Genomic DNA, 24,915 nt, shown 5'->3' on the forward strand with positions numbered 1-24,915 from the left:
GTTTGCGTCTAAAAGAATAGCGTGCTGTTAGCATTGTGTTAGCATTGTGTTAGCATTGTGTTAGCATGCTGCACAGTACAGTATAGTTATAGCTATAGCAAAACAAATGTCCACACAGTCCTTAAAACAAGTTTTAAAAATATACTGCATATAGTTCACTACATGCAAATGCAAATGAGGCATCTGCATCACAACAGAAACAATAAGAATCCAACATGAAACTGCACTCACTTCAAACAATCTTTTCCTGTAGTTACAATTAAAAGTGCATGTATCACATTGTGCATCTAGTTAAATACACATTTGCATTGGACTTGTTTGCTTTTACACTGTTTTGCATTTTGAATACTGATTCTAGACATCTTAACTCATCTGTGTTATCAGTATTTACGCAAACCTGAGAGATTCAAGCATGGATTACTGCAAAGAAAGGAATAAACTTCAAGAATAAAGTATTATTTAGTCAAATGCCCCAGGCAGAGTTCAACATAAGTGCTGCCAGAACATTGTTGTATAAAATAATGCTTTACGCTTATAGTTTGTTCTTCCTTGTTCGACTGAAAATAATCTGCTCCATGAATCAGTAATGTGCATTCAAGATTGAGTGGTTGTTTTTTGTGCTTACTTGACCGCACCCACCGCTCCCATACTTAAACACTGGCACACTAGTTTCTCACCTCTGTACCTTTGTGGGAGAGGTCTGCATTCTTTTTCATTCTTCCCCAACTTTTCACATGCACATGCCTTTAATTTCTACCGTGGTGTGGAATTTACTCTAAAAGCTCAACTAGCTGCTGCCCAGCTGTGATTCTGAGAAAATGCATGTTCCACTCTTGTATCTCACTGAATTCAAACAGTTGCATTACAGTCAGTTAGAGACCCGGGATTATGTTACCTGCATAAACAGATCAGTTTCAGTGCTGTCTCTAATGCTGTGCGGTATTTTCACAGCAATTCTCAGCGTGCAAACTTGAGTGCCAATAAGTCAACCCACACAGTAGGAATCACCAAACAGGGTGGGGCCCTGGTATCTGGTCCAAACAATTGTTTCATTGAGATATTTGATAAACAGGAATTAGGAGTGGTGCAGTTCCAGTAGAAAAGCAAAGACAAAAATAAAAAATTCAAATAAAATCTTGGTAAATGTAGCAACAAAGTGATCACGACAGATCACTATCGCTATACGTTTTGTCTGTCTTTGTTTAAAATGTCATCAGCCATGACCCATCACACAATTAAATTTTGTCACACAATTGTCACAATTAAAAAGCTCAAGCTGGTCAAGTCTGAGTAATCTGAAGTGCAAAACCCAAAACACTGAAGTCAGGCTTCCTGTGAAGATGTATAAAGCCTTTAAAATGAGTTAAAATGTGTCAGTGTTATTTCTTTTGGGCTTCAAGAACTGTGACCAACTCTTTATATGTGTCCAGGCTCCAGTGTTTACTCTAAAAACCTGTCTCCACCCACTCTGAATGGCTTTCTCGTGCCTGTCTTACATACTTGTGAAGGAACAAACTATCAGAGCATAGCTCAGTAATTATGGGGAGTTCAGTAACAGCGCTATTCCAGCTGCACACCTGACTGACGGAACATGTGATAGGCTGCAAGTTATGGTTGAATAAAGGTCTCAAAACATTTAAAAAGTGCCATTGTGAAGTGATATAATTTTATATCTCATAAACAAAAAAAAACTACGGCACATATTATAACCTAGTTTCTGGAATTCCCTTTTGTACCACTGTAGTATGTGTGACCAGGGTGTGGACAGTTTTACACTGTGAAGGTGTGGTTTGGTAGGCTATGCCTCTTCATACTGACTTTTTCAATAAGGAATCAAATGGAGTGAATGAAACCTATGTTCAATCTGTGAATGCAGTGCACATTTGAGATGAGTATCTAACTAGTACTGTAAGTTGCATTGCTGTATCCCATTTAAGGCAACATACTAACAAAACTGAACATTTATGTTCAGGCTGGGGGAGTTGATTTCAGAAGTTGTTCCCACCTCACCACATTGAAACATTTTATTAGGATCACTTGGTGGCACATGTTAACTAATAGGTACGCTGCTGCATGGTTAGGACAACAACTACATCCATAAAGCAGCATCTAGGCAGATGAGGTGGCATAAAATTTGAATCTGAGTATTGCTACTTCCTAGTCTTACTAGATACAACAACATGTTCATTTTCTACATTATGATCCCTATTCAAGTCAAATATATAAAAAAATGAAATGTTTCAGGTTGTAATTGAAAATCTGCTAAACATGCAACCTTCTCTGTTTATTACTCATGTCCAGTTCAAAGAAAAGTTTGGTAGTAAAAGTGAAGCACAAAACAAGGAACTCCACTTCTGATGAGCCGAAACGTTACCTGCATTTTCTTTTTCTTGTTAATGTGATCTAAACTTTCCATTGTTGTTTTGAAGCTTAGCCTCTGGCCTTGCCTCTAGCTGCAGAAAACCTGCTGAGCAGCTATGCCTTGCATCTTGTTAGTTTGAACTCAGTTGTTTTCTTAACGCACTTAACAAAGTGCATTCTCTTTCGTCAAGCTGGAATGGACGCTCATAATTATTTCGTCACTCCTTTTAATAATTAAAACAATTGCTGCTCCTTTTACTTTATTTACTTTTAGTTTATCAGATCACTATATCTGTCCACTGTGGGTGAGATAGTCATCTTCGTGTCTGATGTGACTTTGGGTGGAGCACATTCCTGTCAAAATAAGCAGGTTGTGAAAGTCTGATTAATAAGTCTAATCTTTACGAATTCTTGAGTCTGTGACCAAGGAAACAGTTGTGCAACAGTTTCACCAGTTATAAAACTATTTTGAGTTTTTCAGAGAGGTGATACCAAATTCTTCGTATGGTGGTTTTTAATAGTAAAAACCACCATGCATGACATCCGCCCACAAAAAAACGAATTATAAATATGCATGCCCTTGTGTCTTTTATTTACATTCTTTACCCAGATATCAACCTTTAGATTACGTTTAACGTGCCTGCATACGTACATATTTTACATACAGATTTGCATTTAAACCACTGGGTACAGAAACATCAGCAAGCTACATCGACCTTTGATGTTAAGTAGACTTACAACAAATATAGAATTAACTGTGTGTTAGTGTTAGAGTCCAGGGTTCGGGGGGTCCAGAGAAACTTGGCCGATACACCTGAAGTCAAACAAAGTCACCACCCATGCTAGGATAGCATCATCATGAAAGATTTGTTGTGCATAAGCAAACCAGGAAGTTACACAGAGCTGTCTAAGAAGCATTTAGTAACCTGGTAAATACTTGCATTTATAACATTATGTGATACAAATGCATACCTAGCAAAGCATTAATGTGGATATTCATTTCATAGTAAATATTGGTACTCATGAATAATTCAACCTCTTGATTACTGTGAAATCCAAAGAAATTCATTAAGACACTGCCACAAGTTGACCTGTTGAACGAATATTTGTACCACTCTGTATATTAGCATACTGATAAAGTATGCTCATATAAACAGCTAATTTGTGATGTTCTCTCTTCTCTCTGCAACTGAATTAATAAAGGATGTACATCTGTCTCTCTCACTTCTATACCAACAGATATTCACACTTGTCTGATCACTTTAATCCAGATCTGAAACAGGGTCACGTTTCTTCATTTGTGACTTCAGTGTCTTTGTACAGCACCACAATTACTCTATGTTAAGCACATTTCTTTCCATGTTATAGAATTGCACACATTTTCTGTCCTGTGCTCTGCAATGTTCATTTGTATTCTCGCTAGAAAATTATCAAAGCCTTATGTATTAAGTGGACTTTACAATCAAATGTAAACTATTGACTAAACATGAAAGGAATAGTGGACATAAAAGAGAGAAGCCAAAACCTTTGGACACATCAATGGCCCCCTTTGTGCTTGCTTTGGCTTAAGTTTGTGGGTGTGTTCTTTAGGAGGGAGTGATGTCGCCCTGGATTTTACTCTTAGGCCTCAGAATTTCACCACCTGGAAAAAAAAAAAAAAAAAATCAAGGTGCACACCCTTACAACACAGCACAAGCCACAAGTCATGCATTGAAATATCTTGTAGATGCCAAACCAGGAGAATGTGGTTAAACTGGGACACATTTATAAAGGTTAACGCAACAAAGCGATGCTAAGATGCTAAGCTGCATTGCAGAGCTGCTGCTGTTCACAAAGTTCTCACAGTCACAATGTTGACAGTTTGTTGGCATGCTAACACACGCTCAGACATACCCACGCAGTTCAGTAAGACATCACCAAGAGATATTGCTTTACAGTTTTGGATTTTAACATTTTAACTTGTAGTGTACACACATGCACGCGCACAGAAACACACAGAGACGTGCTCAAAAACCACCTTACTACTGTTGTAGGCACGCATGGGAACTCTGGCACAAACGGCAGACTAACTCGATGACTCACCCTTTGTCACACCGGGAAGAAAGTTGTCTAGCCAAATGAAAGCCTAGCAACCAGCTCATTTGCTTGTGGGCATTTGAAAACACCTGCTTTTGATGTCACAGACAGTACCTGCACTGTCTGTTTTCTCATTTCTGTTCTATTTTCTTTATGTTGTTTCAACAGTTGTGCCACAACTGAACAGCATCAGTTCTGTCTGAGGTGATGAACAAATATAAACTGTACGCGCGTCTGTGTGTGTCTTTCTGTCTCTCTGTGGGTATGTGGGTTTGTGTGTGAGAGATCAAATTTCAAAGCAAGCCGCTACAAAATCCAACTGACTTTTGTGATCGCCCAAACTTTCAAACTCTTTCAAGCTTTCAGTTTGCCTACTAGACCTACCAACTATCGGTATTCCCAGCAGCCTTAGCAGTTGTTTTGCTGCAAATCTTAATATGCTAAGAGGTTTAACAAATATAACAAAGTTGTCATATATTTAACCGTTATTATTATTAACCCTCAGCATGTTTGGATTTTCATAGTGCATGCCAGTACTATTTATCTCACAGCAGTGCTGCTTGTAACTACAGCCTCACAGGCCTGCACACCTGGCTGGCCTGACCCTTCTGTTTGTTTAGACTGAGCATTCGAGCAGCGTCTCTCCCATTTATCAGAGTTAAGACAGTCACAGTGGAGTTGCAGCAAGCTCTGGTTGAATGTCCGGAAATCAGAAAAGGTTGAGCCTGACTCAGCCTTTTGCATTACATACAACAGTGCCACTGTGTGATTTTTTTCCCATTATTTTGCTTTGCACATGGGTCATTCCATCTCAAATCATTCCATTTTTGGAACACGTTCTGATCGACCAGCAATAATTTGCCTAATAATATGCTGCTGTCCAAAGTTTGGACATATGAAATGATTGATGTGAAATGATATCAAATATTTTTAATGTTTGAATATGAATATCTCAAAAATTATTGAAGGTAAAAGCCTCATATTTTTGGCTTAAATAAATCAGTGTCTCACTCAATTCCCAAATACCAGGCCTAGCTCCTTGCAAGCTCCATTGTTAAATCAGGGTTATATTAGGTTTCAGTTCTCCGTCATATTTTAATCTTTAGATGACTATTAGCCACTCTAGTATGCAACTCAGCTGAACCAGCTGTGTGAGGGTTTAGTAGCACCTAGCACTGGTGGATAACTTTTCCTAAAACCAGGCCTTTCCAAGCATGTAAGAAGAGATCACTTAACCATAGGAAAACATTTTTCACCAGTGTTTTGTTTATATGCGCCATGTGGGTACGTCATGTTGGACTATTATAGAAAGGAAAAGGCCCCCATGTATCTATTAAGTGTTGGGCAGCCACACAGAAAACTTGCAGAAGCAGGTTTATCTACAGGGAGTGCAGAATTATTAGGCAAATGAGTATTTTGTCCACATCATCCTCTTCATGCATGTTGTCTTACTCCAAGCTGTATAGGCTCGAAAGCCTACTACCAATTAAGCATATTAGGTGATGTGCATCTCTGTAATGAGAAGGGGTGTGGTCTAATGACATCAACACCCTATATCAGGTGTGCATAATTATTAGGCAACGTCCTTTCCTTTGGCAAAATGGGTCAAAAGAAGGACTTGACAGGCTCAGAAAAGTCAAAAATAGTGAGATATCTTGCAGAGGGATGCAGCAGTCTCAAAATTGCAAAGCTTCTGAAGCGTGATCATCGAACAATCAAGCGTTTCATTCAAAATAGTCAACAGGGTCGCAAGAAGCGTGTGGAAAAACCAAGGCGCAAAATAACTGCCCATGAACTGAGAAAAGTCAAGCGTGCAGCTGCCAAGATGCCACTTGCCACCATTTTGGCCATATTTCAGAGCTGCAACATCACTGGAGCGCCCAAAAGCACAAGGTGTGCAATACTCAGAGACATGGCCAAGGTAAGAAAGGCTGAAAGACGACCACCACTGAACAAGACACACAAGCTGAAACGTCAAGACTGGGCCAAGAAATATCTCAAGACTGGTTTTTCTAAGGTTTTATGGACTGATGAAATGAGAGTGAGTCTTGATGGGCCAGATGGATGGGCCCGTGGCTGGATTGGTAAAGGGCAGAGAGCTCCAGTAGCTCCAAAAATAAATAATTGAAATGGGTATATATTTGTTTTTTGTTAAGTTGCCTAATAATTATGCACAGTAATAGTCACCTGCACACACAGATATCCCCCTAAAATAGCTAAAACTAAAAACAAACTAAAAACTACTTCCAAAAACATTCAGCTTTGATATTAATGAGTTTTTTGGGTTCATTGAGAACATGGTTGTTGTTCAATAATAAAATTATTCCTCAAAAATACAACTTGCCTAATAATTCTGCACTCCCTGTATTTTGCCTGCAGCACGCACATTCTGAGGACACCACCCGCCCGATCGGAGGTGGTTCAGCACCGTTAGTGTCCTGTCAGTGACTCAATTCAGCACATTACACAAGGCAAGCACCGACCTCAGCCTCCTTATCAATCATTACCTTGAATAGAGAGCAACAGAATTTACTCCTATACGCTCTTCACATACACTGAAACCTACAGGTTAACTCAAGTGTGTGTGGCTGTGCAGGTAAACTACAGTCAAACACACGCAGTCAAAGGGTGACACCTCACTCTCCTCTCACAGAGTAAACTGTGCTAGCCTTCCCTATTCATAGAGAATTAGAACCATCATGACATCATGATTTGAGGCTGAATATGTTGGACTAATAATGACTTCATGCAAGAATTTACTGTTTATTATTTTCATACCGTGTTGTACAAGTTTGAGCATGTTGGGGTTTAAGCAGGTGAAATGAACAGGAATATCCTTTAATAGCCATATATAGTAAAACTAACTCATGAGTGTATTTCCTGTCATCACACAAACAACATTCCTTCACCATAACTCATGCTGGGTGATGTGTTGCCGTCTACTGTTATTATTACTGTATTGCCTAGCAACCACTTTCTCATCATTGCTTACACGTCTCCTCTATAATGTCTGTTGCGTAGCTTGTGGTGTGTGTTTGTATGTGTGTGCCTGCACTCACACACATACACACTTGGGCGTGTTCATAGTGATAATTCAGATAGCGCCTAGTGTAAATGTTACAGTAAATGAGGGGCTGGAATAAGAAAATTGTAGCATTCAAACAGAAGCCTGCTTTGCATATACCCGCAGAGTTGCCTGTTTGAACAAGTAAAAGAGAAGCGAGGAGATACCATCAAACCTCCCAGCACTTTTAGCCTCATACACTGTGAATGCCAGCTTTGATAGTAGTAAATTATTAACTTGTGCTCATAAAAGACACTCTGCCATCAGGATGCCTGTAGTTTGCTGATTATCAGCGCTTAAATGACACTAACGCTAAACCTATGGCCTTACTTCACATAATAACAAGCAAATGTTAAAACCCATGCTGAAATATAGTTCAATAAATCTGCCAAAACAAATATAATGCAGTCTTTTAGGTAGCGATGATGAAAAACAAGACATTTTAATGGGGTTTTTTGTAAGAAACTATATTACTTACTGTAGATGGTTGCCCCATCTACAGGAAGATCATTTCAGGGAATTATGATCATATATGGTTTCACAACATGAATTTTTCAAAACAAGCATTTTGTGCTAAGTAGAGGGAGACTGAATTTAAGAAACCGTGTGTCTTTGTGGGTCATCTCTGAGTACTCCGGCTACCGCCCACAGACCAAAGACCTGCACAGGATTAGGTTTCCCGGTGATCCTTAATTGGCCGTAGGAGTGGCCTTGTGATTGTGAATGGTTGTCTGTCTCTCCGTAATAGCCCTGTGACAGACTGGTGACCTTTGTATGGTGTACCCCGCCTCTCAGCATATGATAACTGGGATCGGGCATCCAATGTGAAATTCTGCCAAATCAAATGTGCGCCACTACCCGCTGTGGCGACAGAGCAGCTGAAATAACCATTCTTTCTTTTATGCAACACCAGGAAACGTTCATTAGACACACCCGTGCATACTTTGGAGTGAAAGTTATGTGTGAGACCCAGACACAGATTAACACAAAGAGAAATACTTCTGTTTCTCTATCAGAGAACATCAGTGATTAAGGGTGGAGGGGAGGCCCACACCTTAATTATCTCACCATGAGTGATTTACAGACAGATCAGAATTTGAACATGCAGAACAGCTCTTCATGCATGAACTACCTTGAATAAATCAGTAAGCATAATCAATATGACTGTCCTGCATCTCAGGGACATCCATCCATCCATTCGCTTCCGCTTATCCTTTTCAGGGTCGCGGGGGGCGCTGGAGCCTATCCCAGCTGTCATAGGGCGAGAGGCAGGGTACACCCTGGACAGGTCGCCAGTCTGTCGCAGGGCTAAAACATAGGGACAACTTTTTAATATTATCTTCTGGCATACCTACACACCATTTCTGTCAACACACAATCAAACTTTGCTAACTAAACACATGCTCTTACAAAGAGGGGTTTAGGAAAACAACATAACCATTGAGAACCAAAACAATACAACTTAATCTGCATGCAAATAAGCAAAGAATATTTGGCCTTTAGTTGTTGTTTTGTGGATTCATCACTAGCACAGAACAAACAGAAAACCAGTCTGTGCTGTTATCACCAGAAGTAAAAATTTAACTGTAGAAAGATCTTCTGACATTCCTCCATTCTCAGAGCTACACACCCAATCATAATTGGTGGTTGCCTTCAGGGAAAGACGCTCAGTTCTGTCAATACAGGGTTCGAACCAAACTGGTTCCATCTGACAAGTTGGTGCTGCTGTCAGTTGCCCCAGAGTTATGCAGCAGTTTAACCAAAGCGTCCTTTTCCTTCTGCCTTCTACAGATGCCCCGCAGGGAGTGAACAACTTTTCAGTCAGTGAAAAATGACAGCTGACAGCCTTGATAAACCAGGTAACCTTTCTGACATGTCAGTAAAACAAACATAAGAATGCTTTGGATGGCTGAGAGGGGTGCAGGGAAGGTGTGAATGACATATTGTGCTTGCTAAAATTACTTTTACTAGGCCAACACTGGCCCAATTAAGTTGATTATACACCTGTTAATTAATAAGGATAAAATCTCTGCGACAGGCTGGTGACTTGTCCACCCTGCCTCTAGAGCTGCGGTAGTTGGAATAGGATGCTGAATTGGACAAGCAGAAGAGGATGTATGTATGCATGGATGGATGGATGAGAAAGTGTTGCAACAAATACAAATTTACAATTAAGGTGATTTTCCATTCATCCATTCATTGTCTTCCACTTATACAATTTGGGTTTGCAAGAATGGGCTTGATCCAATCTCAGCTTACACTGAGATATCCTGTAGGGGTAAATGGTAAATGGCCTGTATTTGTATAGCGCTTTACTAGTCCCTAAGGACCCCAAAGCGCTTTACACATTCAGTCATCCACCCATTCACAAACTGGTGATGGCAAGCTACATTGTAGCCACAGCCACCCTGGGGCGCACTGACAGAGGCGAAGCTGCCGGACACTGGCGCCACCGGGCCCTCTGACCACCACCAGTAGGCAACGGGTGAAGTGTCTCGCCCAAGGACACAACGACCGAGACTGTCCGAGCCGGGGCTCGAACCGGCAACCTTCCAATTACAAGACGAACTGCCAACTCTTGAGACACGATCACCCCGTACAGAGAGACAGACAACCTTTCACACTCACAATCACACCTATGTTCAATTTAGAACTGGAAAGAAGCCATTCAAGATCCAAAAAGTTGAGGGCCTGGGCCAGGATTAAATCAGTGCAATGAAATTTCATTTGGTACCTGCAAGAAATTGTCACAATGCAATGTGAGTGTCCTGCATCATGACCCGAAGAAATAATATCTTCAGAAAGCAGTACCTGCTGCAGGTGCGTGCCTCAGTTTAACAAAAGAAAAGAGGCACACCTCTAGCAGGCATCCAGAATATTCACCCTTGCTTTTTGTTGATGTGGATCCTCTATCTGTCAGTCACCTCCACCCCAAGACTGCAGAGGCATTAAGACCTGTTACCCAAGTTGAATAGCAGGTCTTTTTTATAGTAAAGAAACACATCTGAAACGTTATGTGTCAGAACTTGTACAGACAAATTCTAGATGAGACTAATTGTGGTAGCGATTACCCAAATTGCCGCTAGTGTGGTTTTAGAGAGCCGAGACTACTAAATCTGTTCACTCCACTAAATCATAAAAACACTGGAAAGACATGATGCAAGTCATCGTGTTTCATTGCAGGCACTTGTTATAACTTGATCAGTCACCACTTCAGGCTAGATTTTTGATTTATAATGATGTCATCATGCACAATAAGTTGATTATCTTCTGAAAGCAATGCCAAAGTTTATGTCAGACATTTGAACAAGTCTGGGAAGAAAAAAAAACTTTGTCTTTCATGAGCTAATGATCTGACTCATGGCTACTTTAGTAATCTATTTTTTTAGTAGGCTTATGCATGCCCTGTGTTTTTGTGTTGGGTTGGCTACGTGATACAAAAGTTACTTCAGGTGCATTACGAGCTGGGCATGTTGACGGAAAATTCACTGCAGTGTCAAGCTAATTCGATTAAAGCAAGTATTAGATTGCTGTTTATACTGTTTAAAGATCTCTTAATGTAACGATACAGGTTTAAGAACATAGTGTTACAGGATTTGCATGTATGCAGGTGGGTGGCACGGAGAAAGCATTTATTATTTCATGTCATTCAGGCGTGAACACGTTTACTCTCAAAGGAATTCAGCTGTTGGGTCTTTACCTTACAGTACAAAGTGCTATGTGAATTGGCACTACAATCACTTAGCAAATACTGAGTCTCAAAACTTAGATGACTTTCAGCAAGAATAAAGTGTCCTCAGATACATTCACTGACTACTTTTTTAGGTACACTTTGCTCATACTGGACCCTTAACTCTTGAAATACTTATGTGTAAATAGTTGTGTGGGAAAATCCCAGTAGATCTACAGTTTCTGAAAAAAACATTTTTCTACATATGCCCTTGAATTGTTTTATTTTTTATGGTTTTATAGAGCTGAGGTGTTAAATGCATGAGTCTTAAATATTGAGGGGGCATGTTCAGTGCATCCATCCTGAATTCTACACCTCACACCTGTACCTTATGGTATTTCTAGGAAATGAGTGCTTTTTGTTACGGTAAGTATTTGTTTAGACATGATAAATTCTGTGCTTGTCACTCTGACAAAGTCTTTCTTCACAGGCCTGAAAGGGGTGCTGGGGCAGATATGACACAATGGGGCAGTGTCAGTGCTTTTCAACACAGCGACCTGTGGCTTAGTCAGCTTTTCCTGTTTCAACAAGAATGATGCACGTTAATCCAGCAGTACTGCTGCGAGGAGTCTGTTATTCACAGCGTACTTGCAATGTAGTACAATGGATCCTCAGGGCAGATGACACCGATTGAATGAATGTTGCAACATCACATTGAATTAATGAATTAAATTGCATCAAGGACCTGAGGTTATGGATACAGTAGCTGGTCTACAGCTTCTGGGACAGATGGGCCAACAAACGATGCAGCGCCGTGCTGTTCTGTGTGTCACAGCAGAGTATTGCTATAGCAAAAAACATTCAGAGCAGATGGTTGCACAAGGCAATAAAATCATCACCCACTGGTTTAAGTTTCAGTAAGTACTTATAAAAAGACCAAGTATAAAATAATAAAGAACAGGCTGCTGGGTTAATACGCATGAATAGATCATAAAAGAAACCAGATACCACAGAGCATATACACCAGACAATATACTTGTGACCTATTCCTGGTTGGGTCTGAATTACTGAGGCCACTGGGGATACAGGACTGTCGGGTGTGATCTGCAGTGGCGGACAGGTTAAGTTACTTTGCTTAGATTTTTCTTTCTTTTTAGCATTTTGCTATTTCAAGTTTAAGGTTTAATGTTTTAGGGCTGTATTTCACAAAGACATTGAAAGCAACTACAGCACTAAAAATTCTGTACCAGCATCCTTGAGAAAGAAACTGCTCCCACCAGAGGTTAAGTCCACAAAATGGTTAGTTTTCATTTTCCAGCTATGTTTTTTTGCACATAACAACAATCACTGTGTTTAATTTAACTGAGCTTGGATTTTGTTGCATTTTGACTAAGCTAGCTGCTTCCCATTGTTTCCAGGCTTATTGCTAAGCTACACTAACTGCAGGTTGCAGTTAATATGCAGGAAGACATGGATGGTATCATGTGTTCTTATCTAACTCTCTACTAGGAAAGCAAATGAAAGTGCCCAGTGTACATTTCTCATACTCATCCTTTCAAAGTGAAACCTTATGCAGTGTTGACTAAATTCAGTTAGAGCAAAGCTGGGCATGTTAAGTTCTGGGAGGATATCTAAAGCATGATAAGCCTGAGTTTATAGCTACTACTTTCATTTCAGCTCTGCTGTTACTATGCTGTTATAAACACTGACTGTTTTTCCCAATCAGGCTTTCAAACCCTGAACATGCTCTAGTCTCTCCCTGTGTCTGGCTGCAGTACATTAAGTGTCGTGAACAGTGGGTGGGATTGTGGTATTTGCAAAGTTTTCTGTCTATAACCTCATGAGAGGCTCTATGGCCTTGGGTGGGGCACCACCACCACCACCCATAATTCATGTTCAAACCAGTTCCTAGATGGGCTCAAAGGCCTCTTAAGGAACAATGGACTGTAAGAGAAACCCTTCCTGTCCTCAGATATGTTACATGTGTTCCTTCCAAGCACTTGCAGATTCTCAACACTGTCAGCTTTAGTATGAAATGTATGTTTTAGGGGTTTGGGTTTTTTCTTTTTTTAGTTTGCTTGTTTGATGCTTGTTTTTTTATTTTTTAGGATATGTGTTGGATTTCTTTGTTTTGGTCACACTTTATGTGAGCTTTTAGTTGGTGTTAAGAGACAATATGACAGTTGCAGACATTTTTGAGGAAGGCCTAACGTTCAGTTCATTTTGTGAAAGAGAAACTCTTGAAATAGGGTGAACAAGGCAGGCTGGGACTTGCCAGGTATTCCAGGGAAAGATTTGTGTGGATTATCATCCTTTCTCATGTTAGATGTCGAAAGCCTCCTTTATCAAAAGCAGTACTTGTTTGTGTTGGAGAAAGCAACTGTTAGCAGCCGGAAAAACCAAGATAGCAGTTCCCTTGAGGTGATTTCCAGTGCTTTGTAACGACTGTTCTGTGCATCTTTAAGACATTTCTATTTGTTTTCACTTTCTTATCAAGTTAACAAACTACAGAAAAATTAACAGTGTCAGTGAATTTCAGCACAAACGCAACACAAGCACATCATGTAGATTTCTGTTTGAACGTTTATTATTGTGCAAACAGGAAAGTAGAAGTCACGAGAACTCGTGTGGCTGCTCTTCATCACAATTTAGAGTTTAACTACAAAAGGTTTGTCACTCCCTGCTCAGCATATAATGGCCTTCTTTTAAAAGTTGTGAATTACAGGTTGGTGTGATGGCAGTGCCTCCTGTTGGTTGAAGTACACAGGGTGAAAACACAAACAATACTGCCGCCTTTTGGCTAAAAAAGTGTGGTGCAGTGAAAGGTTTAACTCTTTAGCCCTCGAAAGCCTAGTTTGAGTAGCCTTGAAGCTATTTTCTTAACCTGGAGGTTTCCCTTTATTTCAGGGCTGCTTATAGAACAAACTCAAACTATTCAAACGGTCGTCAAACCACATCTTTACCTTTAATATATATTGTGATTGTCAACACTTATCATAGGGTATGGGGAGGTTTAAGGGGGAAAGAGTTAAAGTCTGGCACTGCTTCAGGTGACAGTAGAGAATTTAGAGAGTTTTTGGATATTTAAGCTCGATAAGCACCGCTGTGTTAAAAATATCTGAAGGAAAGGTGTGTTTACACTTCTTCACACATTTTTTGGGTGAAAATTGGATAATGAAAAAGAATGTGCTTTTTCTTAATCTTCAACAACAAATCATGAATTTCTCAAAACAGGATGGAAAATCACTCTTCGGCTGCAGCTTCAGCCTCCACGTGCTCCGGCTCCTTCTTCTCCACAGCCTCTGGTTCCTCGGCTGCCGCTGCTGGCTTCTCCTCCTCCACCTGCTCCTTCTCCTCCTCCTTCTTCTCTTCCTTCTCTTTTTTCTCCTCGGTCTTCATCACCACTGTCTCCGTCTTGGTGACTGTGGTGCTCTTCACTGCCGTTCCCTCGACTGCTGACGTAGACCCACTGCTTGCTTTGACTTTATCAAAGGAACTGCTGATGTAGGAAGGGATGTAGGAACTCTCCAGACCGTAGGCATTGTAGTTCACACCTACAAATTCAGAGGAAGAAGTGAGTGATTAACATTGACACATGCTAATATATCAGAGTTGATATTATGAGATTCTAACAATATAAACTGTATCCTCAGATATGATATCTAGATAAGATGGCTTCAGTCATGGCAAGGTTGTGGGCTTGTCTGACCAGTAAAATGCTCTATATAGCAACAATTAACAAAGCAGAACTAGAAATAGTTGCACATAAGTATGAACTCACAAGTCTGCTTGGACACAGTGGTCTGAATTCCAGCTGCCAACCTTTGGGAAGAAAGAAATAATAAATAAAAGACAAGAACAAGTAAAAGCATGAGTATATTGCTATGTAAGATGTAGGAGAGCATAGGTGCTCTTAGATGACCTGTTCTCCTCTCCTTCCAACAGTTTCCTGTATGTAGCAATCTCAATGTCCAGAGCCAGCTTAACATTCATAAGTTCCTGGTATTGGCGGACTTGGAGTGCCATATCCTGTTTGGCTCTCTGAAGAGCTTCTTCCAACTCTCTGATGCGGAGTTTGGCATCTTTCACTGCCAGTTCGCCGCGTTCCTCAACCTCTGTGATCTGAGCTTCCAAACTGCTTCGCTAAAAGTGGGAGAAGCCAAGCAGAGCGAGGCATTGAATTCAATGGCCTTCATAAGCCCGGCAATGCAGTTTGAATTATTACCTTAATGTCAAAACCTCAAATCATTCAAATGAACAGAAGAAAATCTCTGTCCCTCACCTGAGCTTTAACCATGTCGATTTCAGACTGGAGCCTCGCCATCCTGCGGTTCATGTCAGCAATCTCAGCCCTGGTTGACTTGAGGTCTTCTCCATATCTACCCGCCGACTGCTCCATCTCTGCGTACTGGCATGAAAAGAGACAGATCATAGTGAAACTTTAAAACACAAAGTGATACTGCTGGCAGGTTTTTTGCACAATTAATTTGACATGGGGATCAGGAAATCATGTTGCAGCACTCCAACATGCAGTTTGCAATCTCCAGATCCATATTGGCTTTCTGCTCTTTGACTTCTTTGTATATGAAACTTTTCAGTATGTTGCAATAAAAGTAAAGGAAATCGCCTAAGATAGAATATCAGGAGACAATAGAGGTCAGAAAAGTCAGAAAAGAGAAGGCATCCCACACCATCTGCCACAAGTAAAACTCTTGTACCATGCAGAGATTTCAAGTTCATGCTCTTCAGTTTTAAATGTTCATGAACATTAAATAAGCTTAATGGACTGTCCTCACAGATGATGATCTATTACATAATTGTGGGCTTTAGTTTCCCATAGCTTTGTGGTCCCACCTTGGTCTGATACCATGACTCAGCCTCCTCTCTGCTCCTTTTGGCAATGTCTTCATATTGGGCACGCACTTCAGCGATAATTGCGTCCATGTCAAGATTACGGCTGTTGTCCATCTCCACCACAACAGATGTGTCCTTTATCTGGCTCTGCAACTCATTAATTTCCTATGAAGGACAAAAAAGAGGGAAAACATACAACTGATGCCTCCTGTAGAAACACTTTTTATTAGGCTGGAAGTGAAAAATGAAATGAGGTAATTACTGCATCGTAGAGCTGCTTCAAGAATTCAATCTCATCTGAAAGTCCATCCAGTTTGGCCTCGAGGTCCACTTTCATCATATATGCTGCATCTGTATCCTTTATTGGAAAAAAGACAGCACTGAGAACATTCATTGTTCATTACAGTCAAAGTTTAAAAAGAGGGCATTATTTTTCCTCATGAAGGCTAATTGTAGTTTCAAGATCAAGCATTTACTAGAAAGTCTGCACAGACCTTCTTTAATAAGACGAAGTTGTTCTCACACTCATTGCGCTTGTTGATCTCGTCCTCATACCTGCAGAAAAGGAGAATTTTTTAGTCTGTATATAAAGAAAAACCGGCAGTGTGCAATCATCATGGTGGGAAAGGTGCTTTGTCAGAACTGATAGCTCCATAAGTTAATATGGAAATGGTTCCATAAGTTACCATCTTTGCCTAATATGTGAAAAATCCCAGAGTCTGCCAGGGCAAACATGCAGATCTGTGTGCTGTGGCAACCCCTTCTGAATAAAGGAGCAGCTGTTTAAATCATAAGCTATTCTAGTAAGAAAACCTCCGTGAATACATGTGGTGCTGACAGTGAATATTAACTGTGAATATTCAGGGTTATTGTTATTTTTGCTCCACCACACTGCAAATGATTATTTTTATCTTCTTATCCGCTCTATCTTGTTGAAACTTTGGGTTCCTGACAGGAAGTTAAAAATAGCTCTGCAGGCTTTCTAAAAGCCAAACTGCACAAGTCTAGGAAAACTGGAAACAGAGTATCGTTGGCAGTTTAAGACTTTCCCAAATCTCGGACAAATAAAGCATGCCTTATGCTTGAGTGCAAGATTAAAGTGAAAAATCTCAACTCCACCCACTTGGTTTTAAAGTCCTCCACCAGGCCCGTTACGTTATGCAGGTCCGACTCCAGTTTGACTTTTTGGTGACCCAAGTTGTCCAGCTGCTTGCGCAGGTTGGCAATGTAGGCCTCGAACATAGCATCGACGTTTGAGTGAGATATGGTCTGCTCATGCAGAAGTTTCCATTTGGTCTCAAGCATTTTGTTTTGCTGTTCGAGGAAGCGTACCTGAAGATTGAAAGGTGGATGAATGCTTAATAAGAAAAAGGAAGGAAACATGTAATGGGCAGAAACGTGTGGGTGTATGTGATGACTGAAGCTCTGACTTGGTGGATGAAAAAAAACAATGGGGGAGTTACACAAATATCAAAACCTTTCCATAGAAAACAATAAATAATGGAGTGGTTGGTCACTGGGATATGTGGTGGATAGGGTGGGTGTGACTGAAGAGTTTTGTTTGAATCCAAAACATACAGAGATTAACTGAAAGGAAAAAATGAGTAACCAGACTTCTCTGGCCTCCAGCTGCTTCTATCTGTCACAGCAAATACTCCAATCTCAAGTTTAACCCACTGTGTTGCGTTTCAACACGAAGTGGCACTGTTTCTCACTTGCCACACAGCTTGCCCCTTTTACAGCTCTTTCATTAAGCGTCATGACCTTGGGTGGGGTCTGTGCTACCACTCAGCAAACACAGGAGAGGCAGACTGCTGTTTGTGGGTGTGCCATATCACACCAGTGCGCATAGGAGTGGACGAGTGAGCTGTGTTTTACAAGCAGGAGAATTACCCTCAGCGTGATTGATTTTTATATCAACTTCTGTCCCACCCTGCTCTCCTGAAAGCTTTGTGAACCTTAGTCTGTTTATGGGTTTCAGCGACAGATAACGAAAGAATGTGGTCTCTGGTGGTGAAAATTCAGTTCATAAACGTTGAAAATAATTCGGTAAATGAGATTCTGTTCGGTAGACACCTGACACTTCGCTCTCTACTTTCACAACCACTCGTTTTGCAGAATATTGCTCGTATGGGGAATGCACTCCTTTGAGCAAAATTCATCTGCTCTTCATCCCACTCCTGTACTCTGTATCCAGGTTGATCCTTTTATCTGAGCTCTATGATCTCGCCTGAGAGTGAAAACACTGGAAGCAGGAAAGCCATTAAGCAAACCAGGCAATATTCCCAGCAGACTGTATAGATTGTTATGAAGTTTTGACAGGGAATGTCTTAAGGATGATCTCTTCTGTGAAATGAAACTTCTTTCATCTTTCACTCATTTTGGCTTGTAGCGTATCTCTGCAGTTTGTCTGTGCTGTTCTGCTACTGCCGTCACATTCAGTTTCACCCCAGCACTCCTGTCACTTATAGAAGTGTGGATCGTTTGCTGTTGGTGTTTTGCAGTTTATATGTGCTTTTCTGCAGCATGAATTTCAAACACAAGATTTCACATTTCATTACAACCTCGACTGACCTTGTCGATGAAGGAAGCAAAGCGGTTGTTCAGGGTCTTGATCTGCTCCTTCTCTTCAGTACGGATTGCCTGGATGGTGGGGTCGATCTCCAGGTTCAAGGGAGCCAACAGGCTCTTGTTCACTGTCACTGCTGTGATGGGGGCCACAAATTCATTGGCCATGCCACCTGCTACACCTCCACCAAAGCCTGAATATCCAAACTCTACACCACCTAATCTTTGTCCGGATCCCCCAGCGGCAAACCCACCGACCGTCTTACAGCCCCCAACACCCACAGCTGCACCACTGCTGCCCACTCCTCCATATGAGCTGCGGACACCGTAGCTCTGCCTGGCACTCCCCACACCATGACCTCCATAGCCAGAGAAGGAGTGGCTGCTGAAGCCCTGCGTTGGGCTTCTGGTTGAGGACACAGTGGAGTAGGCGGTGGTCTTCACAGCTCTGACAGACATGGTGTAGGAGGAAGTCTGTAGCACTGAGGTTTTGTGAGAGGAGAGACTGCTGAGAGGAGAGTCAGGCAGACAGACCCACCCTGGTCCTGTGTACTATTTATTAGAGTAGGGGAGGAACCCTGCTGAGGTGCGATTGGCTGGTGTCCTCAGTAGGGGAGTGAAGGATAAGGGGGGAGAAAGAGCAAGAGGGGGAGAGATGAGGGAATGTCAGGGGAGAAAATTGCATCATGTTACACTTTTACAGCACATTAAAAGCACAAGAATTACGTAATATCAGAATGCCTTTTTTATATATAAAAAAAGGTTTCCAGAGATTCTGAAAGCAGAAGCTCTGGAAACCTGGAAAACAACCTTTGTGAAGTTGCATTTTCCATGCTTCATAGTTACAGTTGCATTAAAATTATTTTGCAACCAAGTTTACTTCACATGCTTTAGTCACACCTTGGACACATACGATCTACATCCTCATTGTATTTTACATATACTTATACACACACAGCAAACACTGGGTATAAGGAACATGTACACCACTTTATGAGCTTCCCTTCTACTTCATAACACCTCTGACAGGCTGTGATATATGGCAAAGTAAACTGTGCTTGGACAGTATGATGCCCTCTCCTAGCTGGTGGGCATCGACTGTGTAAACCCAGCAAAACAACTGCAGATTTAAAACATTGAATATGTTCCACCACTTTTTTGTCTTTGTATTTTTTGAAATATGTCTTTTAACATTTTATACCAAATGTTTTGTTACCTGTTGGACCAGATTTGTGCAAATGTGCAGCTTGCACAAAGAAACTATGTAATGGGCTGGGTGTTTCATTATCAGCAATAATTGCCACCGATCTATGCTATGTACACACACACATTGATAAACATTCCTTCTGTGTTTGCGCTTCACCTGCTGATATACACACATCCATCAACTCCATCAATTCACGTTGTGGAAATCTTCATTGATTTATCACTTGGCAGATTTATGACTCACAATCTTTTCAGGGCATTTCAATGGCTGTTGCCTAATTTAACCAGAATAACCCAACGTCTTCCCTCTAACAACATTTTTAGCAAACGTCTGTTCTTTGTTTTTCAGGTTTTGTCTGTCAGGGAGGGAAAAAAGACCACCTATTTATGAGCTCACGGAAAGAGAGAAATCCCATGGTACACTGCCATGTGCAAAATAAATGTGAACAGACACAAGGGGGTACATCTTATGGAAAGTACAACCTGAAAAAAAGACTTGTAAGCTGATCAAAAAATGTGTGTTTCACTTGGCTAATCTCAAACGGTGACGTGGTACTTCACAATGGAGCACTTGTGCTAAAGTTGGAGACAACCATATATGTACAAGTCTTTTTGCACAGCATATGTACAGCCTTTTTGCTGTTTCACTAACTCAGCCTCTCCGACGAGCACTAGCTCATGAACAGAGCTGCACTTTGTGCTAATTTTATTTTTTAACACATGATTAGAGCTAGTTGTCTCATCTCTCCTGATAATTCCTTTTTTTTTCTGTGTGAGAAAAGTGAAAAGGTTCATTTCAGAAGTTAATCCCCCAATGCTCCTCTGAGGCTGGTGATGTTATGGTTTGTGTGAAGCTGCTAGATGACACATCAGGACAGGAATGTGCTGAGAAAGATCCACATACATGCTACAAGCCAGTGAGGAGAGGTGCTGAGAAGACGAGCTGGTGGGGTATATGAGAACGCAATTAGCAGCGATAAGAAACAAAGCTATTTCACAACCACTGACTCTCACTGAGAAGTTCATTTTGGACAGGGTGGGATGCACAACAAGTTAACTTATAGTTACATGAGCAGTTATCAGTGACTCATTCTTTTTACAGACCAATATGCTCATTATTATACAATATACATACACTTGGGGTAATAATGTTTGATTGTTTGAGCTGGAAGACCCCTCCACGGCCCATCTTCAGAACTCCTGAAGGAAGGTTCTTATCCAAGATTTTATGGTAGATGGACCCCTCAATCGGCCCCACAGTGCAGTGATCTCATCCTGTACCCTTAGCAGAAACACAGCCCCAAACCATAATGTTTCCACCTTCATGATTGACTGTAAGATCGATGTTTATTGGATCCTACGCAGCATTTCTCTTCCTCCAAACACGACGGGCCAAGTTGACGCCAAAGAGCTCGATTTTGGTTTCATCTCACCACAGAACTTTCTCGCAAGCCTTCTCTGAATCACTTAGATGTTCATTAACAAACATTAACGACCTTTGCAATTCAGAATCTGATAGTCATGTGGAGACAATCAACCAGTAAGTTTCAAATCTGTAAATAAATTGCCACAGACTTGTAGATCTGCTCCACCCGGGTCGGGTTTTGGCTTTCTACAGGAATCTCTCCAGAAGTTGGCCCAGAAGGCGCAGAGACAGAACTCATTTATCAAGAACTTAGACGTCAGCAAGAAAAAACAAAAGGACTGCCTTCACAGAGATATAAAGACTCAGATTTATAGACTTGGGTCTATAGTTGTGTTGCTGGGGCCAGAGTGATTACCGGCCTTCTACTTACAGGGTGGTCGACATGTAAAGTGTAACTGAGTTGTGGCATAGCTGGCTCTGGCCTTGGACTGTGTGTTTTATCCTTTTGCAAGTGGGACACTGGACTTGACTATTCCTTCATTTTTTGATCATTGTACTAATACATGTTGTCTTTTAGAATTTTATTGGTTGTCATTTTTTCCCACAGCTGAAATGGTTGGTCAGACCTTGAAACTGATTGTGTGTGTTACAGGGGAATCTACAAGATTTTAATCTGTAACGGTGTCGTGTGTTACCAATAGTGTTCTTGGTGACTGTAGTCCCAACTGCCTTCAGATCACTAACAAGATCGTCTCTTGTAGTTTTGGGCTGATCTGCCACCTTTCTCATGAGGCATCTAACTATAGACCGAAAGCGACTGATGGTCATTCTATAATTCTTCCATTTATGAATAATCACAACTGCTGATGGTTTTAGTGCCCATGCAGCTTTATACAGCTCTAAAATCTTCTCCCTGACATCCTTTAAGGGCTCTTTGGTCTTTCCTGTGGTGGTACCATTTGGAATAGAAGAAACTACTTCTGAGGACAACTTTACACACATAATGAATTCAGCTCAGGAGTATCTGTGATTGATTAATTGCAATTTGAGTGCCATATGGGAACATAGCCAGTATAAGGGAGCCAGAATTCTGGCTGAATTGTAGGGGATCAAATACTTATTTCAGTCAATGACATGCAAATCAATTTATAACTGTTATACAGGGTGGGCCATTTATATGGATACACCGTAATAAAAGTGGAATGGTTGGTGATATTAAAGTCCTGTTTGTGGCACATTAGTATATATGAGGGGGCAAACTCCTCAAGATGGGTGGTGACCATGGTGGCCATTTAGAAGTCGGCCATCTTGGATACAGCTTTTGTTTTTTCAATAGGAAGAGGGCCATGTGACACATCAAACTTATTGGTAATGTCACAAGAAAAACAATGGTGTGCTTGGTTTCAACATAACTTTATTCTTTCATGAGTTATTTACAAGTTTCTCTTTGTTCACAGCCATTGACATGTCGAAGAGGTTAACACGTGAGGAGCGGATCGAAATTGTGTTGATATCTGGTGAACGCAGTAACCGGGTCATTGCAGCAGATTTCAATACAAGACACCCTACGAGACCACCCATCGCCCATGCTACAGTCAGCAAACTGCTTGCTAAGTTTCATGAAACTGGTTCAGTGTTGGATTTGCCAAAATGTGGACGCAAGAAAACTGTCACTAATGAAGAAACATCAGTGGCTGTCCTAGCTTCATTCAGCAAGAGCTCACAGCGTAGCACTCGCCGCATGTCACTGGAGAGTGGCATTAGTCGAACATCCCTTCGGCGGATATTAGCTACTCACAAATGGCACCCTTACAAACTCCAGCTACTGCAGCATCTCAACGAGGATGACCCAGATCGGCGCACAGAATTTGCAGAATAGGCAAAACAAAAATTGGAACAGGACCCTCAGTTCACGCAGAAGATTTTGTTCAGTGATGAGGCAAACTTTTATGTGAATGGTGAAGTTAACAAACAAAACCACCGCTATTGGTCTGACACTAACCCACATTGGATGGATCCCTCCAAGACTGTTGGAACAACAAAAGTGATGGTTTGGTGTGGTATATTGGGCACAACGATAGTGGGTCCATTCTTCATCAATGGAAACCTCAAGGCGACTGGATATTTGAAATTGCTACATGATGATGTGTTTCCCTCTTCATGCACTGAAGCTGGCACGTTCCCTGAGTTTTTCCAGCAAGATGGTGCACCACCACATTATGGGTGCCAGGTCCGAGCATTCCTAGATGAACAGTTTCCTGGAAAGTGGTCTGGTGCCAGGTCTGGTCCCCACGGTCTGGCTGGCAGACCGTGGGGAATGAGGACCCAAAACACAGACTCTGCGATGCAAACAGTGCTCTTTATTTACAGTGAAAGCTGTAAACACAATAAATCCCCGTTGCTCCTTTGAATCCCGTGTGTGCGCTTCCCTCCGACGTCTGTGCTCGTGCTCCCCGCTGTTGTGTTTCCGCACACCCCGTGCGTGCTGCCTTTCTGGTCCACTCTTCCTCCTGCAGGAAAACCACAGAAACAGCCGTCAACACTAACCCCGGCGGGCATACACAAACAGCACTGTCATACACTGACACACACTGACTTGGGATGACAACTCAATGATCCCACGCCGGTGGGAGCTCCAACACTCTCCTAAGTAGCTCCCCCGACGAGCCCTGACCACCAACAGGTGTGTGGCAGGAACTTCAGGTGTGGCCAGTCCTCCTGCAGGGCCACACCCATCAGGCCTGCATGTGGCTGTTCTCCATCCTCCAGCCACACATGTACACACCCTGCCTATACATATAATGAGTGGAACACAGACTAACACAGCATTGTGCAGAAAGACACACACATCACCAAATAATAACGATAGTAATAATAATAATAATAATAACAACAACAGTCAAAACTGCTCACGGACCCCCGAGTCCTTCAGAGCCGGGCCAGTTGAATGGCCCCCAAGGTCTCCCGATCTGACCCCCTTAGACTTTTATCTTTGGGGTCATCTGAAGGCAATTCTCTATGGTGTGAAGATACGAGATGAGCAGCACCTGAAACTATGGATACTGGATGCCTGTGCTGGCATTTCTCCTGCGGTGTTGCTATCAGTGTGTGAAGAGTGGGAGAAGAGGGTTGCATTGACAATCCAACACAATGGGCAGCACATTGAACACATTTTTTAAGTGGTTATGTCGAAACCAAGCACACCATTGTTTTTCATTACCAATAAGTTTGATGTGTCACATGGCCCTCTTCCTATTGAAAAAACAAAAGCTGTATCCAAGATGGCCGACTTCTAAATGGCCACCATGGTCACCACCCATCTTGAGGAGTTTGCCCCCTCACATATACTAATGTGCCACAAACAGGACTTTAATATCACCAACCATCCCCATTTTATTACGGTGTATCCATATAAATGGCCCACCCTGTTGTGTTTTGTTTTGTTTTTAATTGTTGATATTCTGTCTCTCCTCATTAAAATTAAACTACAATAAAAATGACAAACGGATCATTTCTTTAGAAATGAGAAAAGTTACAAATTCAGCAAGTGATCCAATTATTTCCCCTGTTGTGTAGCTATCATTTGACAGGTATATGATAAAAGATTAAAATGCATATACTTAGAAATGGCATAAAAAGCAGGCATGCAAAAATATTCATTACAGTAAGAAGTGGCGTTGCTGTTATTTTTTTTCTTCTTTGGTCTTCAAAGTTGGACTTTGCTGTGTTTAGAGGAGCTTGCCAAGCCTT

General features: G+C 41.4%; 1 protein-coding gene and 1 long non-coding RNA gene across 2 annotated transcripts in view; one reads left to right on the plus strand and one right to left on the minus strand.

The window, feature by feature from the left end:
• LOC146709213 (uncharacterized) overlaps positions 1-24,915 on the plus strand; it is a 68,509-nt gene that overhangs the window by 40,647 nt on the left and 2,947 nt on the right. Inside the window, exon 2 of the long non-coding RNA XR_014920431.1 lies at positions 9,293-9,360. This is a non-coding gene — a long non-coding RNA (uncharacterized LOC146709213). The remainder of the gene's footprint in view (positions 1-9,292; positions 9,361-24,915) is intronic.
• On the minus strand, positions 13,747-19,113 carry LOC146709215 (keratin, type II cytoskeletal 8-like). Its single transcript, XM_085456220.1, has 9 exons — positions 18,600-19,113; positions 17,149-17,357; positions 16,520-16,580; positions 16,288-16,383; positions 16,026-16,190; positions 15,454-15,579; positions 15,094-15,314; positions 14,953-14,993; positions 13,747-14,725 (listed from the first exon to the last, which is right to left on the minus strand). The coding sequence occupies exons 1-9, from the start codon at positions 19,050-19,052 to the stop codon at positions 14,415-14,417; spliced, it is 1,683 nt and encodes a 560-aa protein (XP_085312346.1). The 5' UTR covers positions 19,053-19,113; the 3' UTR covers positions 13,747-14,414.

This window comes from Copadichromis virginalis, linkage group LG5 (assembly GCF_057382275.1).
Source record: "Copadichromis virginalis isolate Kocher_CV1m ecotype Utaka linkage group LG5, C_Virginalis_male_GT1.1, whole genome shotgun sequence".
NCBI lineage: Eukaryota > Metazoa > Chordata > Actinopteri > Cichliformes > Cichlidae > Copadichromis > Copadichromis virginalis.